This window comes from Macaca mulatta, chromosome 14 (assembly GCF_049350105.2).
Source record: "Macaca mulatta isolate MMU2019108-1 chromosome 14, T2T-MMU8v2.0, whole genome shotgun sequence".
NCBI classification, from domain to species: domain Eukaryota; kingdom Metazoa; phylum Chordata; class Mammalia; order Primates; family Cercopithecidae; genus Macaca; species Macaca mulatta.
Genome location: NC_133419.1, coordinates 8,414,112 through 8,420,911, shown reverse-complemented (window position 1 = coordinate 8,420,911; position 6,800 = coordinate 8,414,112). Strand labels below are relative to the sequence as shown.

General features: G+C 53.3%; 2 protein-coding genes across 12 annotated transcripts; one reads left to right on the top strand and one right to left on the bottom strand.

The window, feature by feature from the left end:
* Positions 1 to 533: 533 nt before the first annotated feature.
* Positions 534 to 3,759, bottom strand: EIF1AD (eukaryotic translation initiation factor 1A domain containing). Of its 7 annotated transcripts, none has more exons than XM_015113651.3 (6): positions 3,507 to 3,759; positions 2,416 to 2,618; positions 2,172 to 2,280; positions 1,677 to 1,785; positions 1,461 to 1,508; positions 534 to 852 (listed from the first exon to the last, which is right to left on the bottom strand). In XM_015113651.3, exons 2-6 carry the CDS (start codon positions 2,500 to 2,502, stop codon positions 708 to 710), a joined length of 498 nt encoding a protein of 165 aa, XP_014969137.1. In that variant the 5' UTR covers positions 2,503 to 2,618; positions 3,507 to 3,759; the 3' UTR covers positions 534 to 707.
* A 328-nt stretch (positions 3,760 to 4,087) lies between these two features.
* On the top strand, positions 4,088 to 5,749 carry BANF1 (barrier to autointegration nuclear assembly factor 1). 5 transcript variants are annotated; one of them, NM_001265759.1, is given in 3 exon segments: positions 4,088 to 4,176; positions 4,839 to 4,977; positions 5,230 to 5,742. In NM_001265759.1, coding segments are annotated over 2 exon segments (270 nt in total). In that variant the 5' UTR covers positions 4,088 to 4,176; positions 4,839 to 4,854; the 3' UTR covers positions 5,377 to 5,742.
* The last annotated feature ends 1,051 nt before the right edge of the window (positions 5,750 to 6,800 follow it).

The following is a 6,800-nucleotide window of genomic DNA, read 5'->3' as shown; positions in this document are numbered from 1 at the left end:
AGGGAATACTCAGGTTTCAATTAAAGTCAGATGGCCGGACCATTCAAAACAAAGGTAAGGACAGAGAGATTTGCCAGCCACCTTCTGGAGCTGATGGATGGTGAAGAGTGGTGGGAGAGACGGGATGGCATGTGGGGATGGACACAGTAGCTGGAGGTGAGCACTCCCGTACGCAGGGTGACTAGAAAGGCGGGGAGAACAGCATGAGGCACCATGGGCTCCTGAGCGTCTCTTAGAGGCAGGTGGGTGTTAGGTCCTAGGACTGTCATCCTGAATGCTTGAATCGGTACGAACTGCAAGCAGGCAAGGAAGCAGGAAGCTCCCAGCTGTTACACACATGCAAGGAGGCCCAGCGCAGGGCCTGGCACTTTCTAAGTGCCCAGTAAGAAAGAACAAACAACCGGGGAAAGACTCCAGCCATTTCCCATTTCCTTCCCATTCAGCCCACCCAGTCACAAGGTCTCTTTACCAGGGAGCAGTTCTTCACCTCACCACAAGCCTCCGTCCCCCGAGAGAGCCACTCAGACACCAGAACAAGTCACCAACCCACCAGGGGTTTAATTCTCCTAATCAAAACATCAGTTCAGAGAGGGGCCCTGCTTTGTCCCCATCCAGGGATGAAGATCTGCAAAGCACCCTGGGAATGTCCAAGCCCAGAAGAGCCAGGGGCCCATCCCTGAGCAAGTGGAAAAGTGGGTCCTGGAGTCTCAGGTGGCCTCCTCCTCTTCGCTCTCCTCCTCACTCTCATGATACTGTCTGCGGTTTGTGTTAACAAACAGGTCAGAATCATCTTCTGAGCTGGACTCCTCTCCTGATAACTGTGGCTCAGCTGGGAGTTCTGGTTGAGTTTGTCTGCACGAAGGGAAAAGAGCAGAGTTAGCCCAGCACCTTCTGAGAAAACCAGATCTACAATCAAGGAGTTCCAAAAAAAGGAGGACCATCCGGCCCAGCAGTCAGGGCCCTACAGCACCCTTTAAAGACTAAAACAAGGGACAGAGGCAGAGCAAACAGTGGGGAAACTTGGCTAGAGAAACAGGCTAAAGACTGACCCCAGTCCCCAAACATGTGCCACAGCCATTTGTTTCAGTCAGGAATAATGATTCTACGACCACCAACTAATGCTTAATGAACCCGCATCACACACCAGATGCTGCACTAAGCAATTTTACAAGCCATCCACTTCTTTAATCCTCACAATGCTCCCATTTTATATATAAGGAAAATAGAGTTGGAAGGAATTAAATGACGTGCTTAAAGTCATTCAGCTTTAAGTGGCAAAGCCAGGATTTTAACCCAGAGAATCTGACCTTCAAGCCACATTCATAACTATGTACCACATACGTAGGAGCTCTCAACAGATACCCTATGTAAGGAGGAAAAAAGGCTCTATTTTTCCCTCAAGGCACCAAAGCATGAACCCCTTATTTTCCATGTGTCCCACCGCAAGGCTTGTTTCTCACCTGTTCCTGTTGTTGTGTTTCTCAGCCACTTCAGAGAAGGCCTCAGGCCTATGCCAAGAGATGAGCAAAGTCAGGGAGGACAAATCACTTTCTCACAAAAGAGCTGTTTCCAGCTGTCTCTGCCTGGGATGCCATGACCTTCCCTCCCCTAATTCCCAAGCTAGGAAGGCAATGCCTTCAGAAGCCAGAGAGTCAGTGATCAAGGGGACCACCTACCAAAAGCCCTCCTTCTGCAGGGAGCGCACGTGGTCCTTGCAGAGCACAAACGAGATCTCAGCCTTCACCTTTTCTCCCTCTTCAATGGGGTCAACAATGAGAAAGTCTCCTGTAGGTAAGAAGAGAAAAGGCAAAGTCAGGCCTGCCTGCAATAAGGAAAGCCAAAGCCATAGGAAGTGGTTCTATCTCCTAGAGAGGGCTGCCTCTCTCACCTCCCTGTCTCTCTTTTTTTCTTTTTTTTTTGAGACAGGGTCTTGCTCTGTTGCCCAGGCTGGAATGCAATAGCATGATCATAGCTGACTGCAGCCTCCACCTCCCAGGCTCAAGTGATTCTCAGGCCTCAGCCTCCCGAATAGCTGGGATCACAGGCACGTGCCCAACTAATTTTTTACTTTTTGTAGAGACAAGATCTCATTATGCTGCCCAGGATAGTCTCAAGCGATCCTCCCACCTCAGCCCCTCAAAGTGCTGGGATTACAGGAGTGATCCTCTCACCTCTCTTGATCCAGATGTTCTTGCGGTATTTAGAGGGCATGCTCACCAGGAAGCGCTGCCCTTGGGCTGTCTCCACCTCATGCAGATTGTTCCCTGGGGTCCTGAGTACCTGGTTCAGGAGAGACCAAGAATCAGTCTCATCGGTCAAACACTCTCTCAGCCACGCGCACCCTGCCACCACCCCAGGGGCCCTCCAGGGCTGGAGGGGTGGGGAGCAGAGCAGCTTGTGCCCAAAGCCACTCACCCTGACAATCTGCTGCTGGTCGGAGGGCACGATGTGCTCCCCCAGCACCTCCTTCACCACATGCTTCCTCTTGGTGGCCTGAGACATGCTGAAGTTGTCCCAGGGTGGTTAGGAACGAAGAGACTGTCAACTCCTCCTCCTGAGTTCCTTGGATGGCAGGCTCAGAACCCAGGACTGTTCTGAAGATGGGGAGGGGCCTTTTACTGAGGGGTGACACGGTGTCTTGGTTAAGAACATGGGCTCTGAAGTCTAACTGCCTGGATTCAAATCCTACCCTCATTTATTTCCTAACTATTCAACTTCTCTAGGTCCCAGAAAAATAACAGCTAACTCAGCACTGTTACAGAATGGGACAACAGTGCATGTCATGTAAAAGTAACTCCGGCAGGGAGCTGTGGCTCACGCCTGTAATCCCAGCACTTTGGGAGGCCGAGGCGGGCGAATCACGAGGTCAAGAGATCCAGACCATCCTAACACGGTGAAACCTCGTCTCCACTAAAAATACAAAAACTTAGCCGGGCGTGGTGGCGGGCGCCAGCTACTTGGGAGGCTGAGGCAGGAGAATGGCGTGAACCCGGGAGGCGGAGCTTAGAGTGAGCCGAGATCGTGCCACTGCACTCCAGCCTGGGCAACAGAGAGAGACTCGGTCTCAAAAAAAAAAAAAAAAAAAAAAAGTAACTTCTACAATCTTAGGTACTGGTGTAATGTAAAACTATAGGAAAGTTCCAGATAAATCATCCTGGCAACCTCTCTGGAAGGAGTTTGAAATAAACCGTATCTTTCTCAACACGCTTGTACACCCCAAGTCTGGCACAGTCACACAACAGAGAAGTTCAGTCTGGCAACACACTACAGCCGGAGACAAATTAGGTGGCCACCGTGATGGTCCAAGCCAGGAACTAGTTAATTAAAGGTTGAGGTGAGCAGGCTTGTCTGCGACATCTGCATTTTTCTGACTTGCGTACTTAGAAGACGAGGACCAGCACCCTTAAGACTGATGGTTTCCGAAGGAAACACTGTCATCTCTAGTTGCCGTTCTCCTTCCTCCTCCCTGTCTATCCCGGAGAAAAGACCCTCAGAGAAACACCCACACTCAGTCTCTGGCCCTGGGCTCCCAGGAACGCTGCCGGAGCAACCCCGCTGTCCAGGCTGGACGCTGAGAGAGGATCGTCCACGACTCACTTCAAGGCTGAGCCAAGAAAACACAGTAAAGGAACTTGCCGGCGGCCGCGACGGTAGCGTCACCTCGAAATCAGGTCTCCAGCGTTCCCAGTTCCCACCAGTCCCACTGCGAGGAGTGCGACGTGAGTCTGAGTCGGATCCCTCCGAAAACCGTCTTCCGGCGCTGTCTCAGAGGCCTCCCGGCCACCCGTCCCCTCCCTTGTCCGTCTTCTAACTCTTCCCTACGCCAGGTCGGTCAAGCCTAAGTCCTTGAGTTCCGGGTCCGGGCAGCACAGAAAGGAAGTTCTCTCCCTGTAGGCCTCTCTCCCTCAGAACTGCTCGAGGAGCGAGACCTCAGAAGACAGGGCTTCCCGCGAAGAACCGGAAAGGAGCGCCTACTAAGGACGCCGTCGAGGTCCGTGGCGCCTCAACTCTATAGCTCTAACTGGCTAGAAGGGCCCAACGTGGAAGGTTTTTTTTTTTTTTAAAAGGCGGCTGAGGCGACCCGGAAGCGGAAATGGAAGAAAGTTCTAGTGGCTTGACGTATCCGCGGGAGCAGCAGGGTGGCGGGAGGAACCGTTACGGGAACTGAAGCTGCCGGTGAGCGCGAGCCGCGGAGCAGGGCCCTGGCTGGAGGCCAGAGGGATTGCGGGGAGAAGGGGAGGAGAGGGGCCGCAGGCGCTGTGGCGGGCCCTGGGGGAGAGTTTGGCCGCGCTGCGGGGAGGGGGCGGGGTGCGGCGCGTGGAAGCCGGGCCGCGGGAGGGGGCGGGCCGCGGCTGCGCGCGATGGGGGCGGAGCTGGGGTGCGGCGTGTGCCCCGTGGACGCGTAGCGGGTGTGCGCAGCGCTCGGTGTGCGCTTCGCCCTGTAGGTAGAGACTCTGGTTAGCTTTCCACGCCAAGTGGCTGTTCCAGGCAGTCAGTACCTTCTTGGCTCAGCCAAGGTCACAGAGGGAGTGACAGCTTCCGGGCAGCCCTGGCTACTGACTCTGGGAATCTTCCCACTGCCCCGCTTGCGCCACCTGTTAGGCAAGATTGTTTTTCTTCTGGGGCAAGATCAAAATCCAGGTCCTGCAGGAAGAAACTCCTTTTCAGAATAGTAGGGAAGAGTCTCCCTGGATCTCGGTTTTCTCCTTTCAGGATGAGGGGGATAGAGCAAGCCACCGGAATCCCTGGCTTGGCTGCCTCTTACTGTGAGATTGCTAGTGGGCTCTTAGGAGTTCCAGGTCTTCAGCCCTAATCTGCCTTTCTTTTGGGATTCCTAGATTAAGCCTGATCAAGATGACAACCTCCCAAAAGCACCGAGACTTCGTGGCAGAGCCCATGGGGGAGAAGCCAGTGGGGAGCCTGGCTGGGATTGGTGAAGTCCTGGGCAAGAAGCTGGAGGAGAGGGGCTTTGACAAGGTGTGGGGTGGCCGCCTGTACCTGGTGCAGGCGGGGGTGGGAGGGAAGTGAGTCCATCTGCTAGGGGGTGGACAGTGGGGTATAATCTGAAGAGGCTGCCAGAGCCTGGGCACCTGGTGGAGAGGAGATGGGGGCAAAACCCACGCTGCTTCTTGGGCTTGTGTACTCTGAATGGCACAGGAATGGCCGCCTTGCTCTTATCCCTCACTGAACACTGAGCAGCACACCCCTTCCTTTTTCCCTGTTTTGCAGGCCTATGTTGTCCTTGGCCAGTTTCTGGTGCTAAAGAAAGATGAAGACCTCTTCCGGGAATGGCTGAAGGACACGTGTGGCGCCAACGCCAAGCAGTCCCGGGACTGCTTCGGATGCCTTCGAGAGTGGTGTGACGCCTTCTTGTGATGCTCTCTGGGAAGCTCTCAATCCCCAGCCCTCATCCAGAGTTTGCAGCCGAGTAGGGACTCCTCCCCTGCCCTCTACGAAGGAAAAGATTGCTATTGTCGTACTCACCTCCGATGTACTCCAGGGTCTTTTGGGAGTTTTCTCCCCTAACCATTTCAACTTTTTTGGATTCTCGCTCTTGCATGCCTCCCCCGCCCTTTTTCCCTTGCCAGTTCCCTGGTGACAGTTACCAGCTTTCCTGAATGGATTCCTGGCCCCGTCCCTCACCCCCCACCCTCACTTTCAGTCCGTTTGATACCATTTGGCTCCTTTTTGGGCAGAACAGTCACTGTCCTTGTAAAGTTTTTTAGATCAATAAAGTCAGTGGCTTTCATGACTGGGCTTTGTGCACTGAAAAACAAGTGGGCTGGGAGTTGCCTCTTCTCCAGGGACGGACCATGTCTCCCTCACTCCTTATCAGTAGAGACCGAAACTGGCAGCTTCCCTTCCACTCCCAGAGGGCAGTCATGCTAGCCATGTAGGCCTCAGGCAGGTGACTTGTGTCTCAATCCCCGAGTGATGTGGGAGAGGGTGTGGGTGGATCTTTTCCTGGGAGCCAGATGGACGGTGCTCCAGATGTTAGTTAAGTCAACAGCTGGGCTAGGCAACACCTGGTGGAAAAGTCAGTGGGAGTCAGAGGTACCAGACAGGGTGGGCCAGATGTGGGTGAGAGTTCACCTGCCAGTCAGCATATCATCTGCTCTCCTGGCCTCGGCAAGGGTGAGCAGGGCGCTTGCCATCTTCCATGATCTCTTAGGTAGGAGAAGGAGCACAGGCATCACAGCTGGAAGGATGTGAGGGGAGTACACCTCAGTACATTTTAGTCCTATTCTTTTTGTTTACTTTTTAACTTAATAGAGACGGCCCTTCTGTGTTGCCCAGGCTGGCCTTAAGCGATCCTTAAGCCTCTCAAAGCGCTATGACTATAGGTGTGAGCCACCATACGTGTCCAGCCCTGTTATGTCTTGAACACTTAGTATGAACCAGGCTTGAAGCTAAAATCTTTGCAAACATTTTTTTCTTTCACAATAATAATAATTTTCTCTTTTACAGGTGAGGAAACTTGAGGCTCAGAGAGGCGAATTTGCCCGTGGACTTGCTCCTGGGAAGTAGCCAGACTGGAACTCAGAACTAGCTTGGAAACGCATGGACCGGGCCCTGTGTTCCTTGGTCATGTGGCTTATCCTCTCTGAGTCTCAGTTTTCCCACTTGGAAAATGAGATGGTTGTAGGGAAAGGATATTTGCAGCAGTGTGAACAACAAAGGAGTATTTCCGTAGCACAAATACAACTGCAATCAAGAAAAAGGTGGACTGGCTGGGCGTGATGGCTCACGTCTGTAATCCCAGCACTTTCAGAGGCCGAGGTGGGTGGATCACCTGAGGT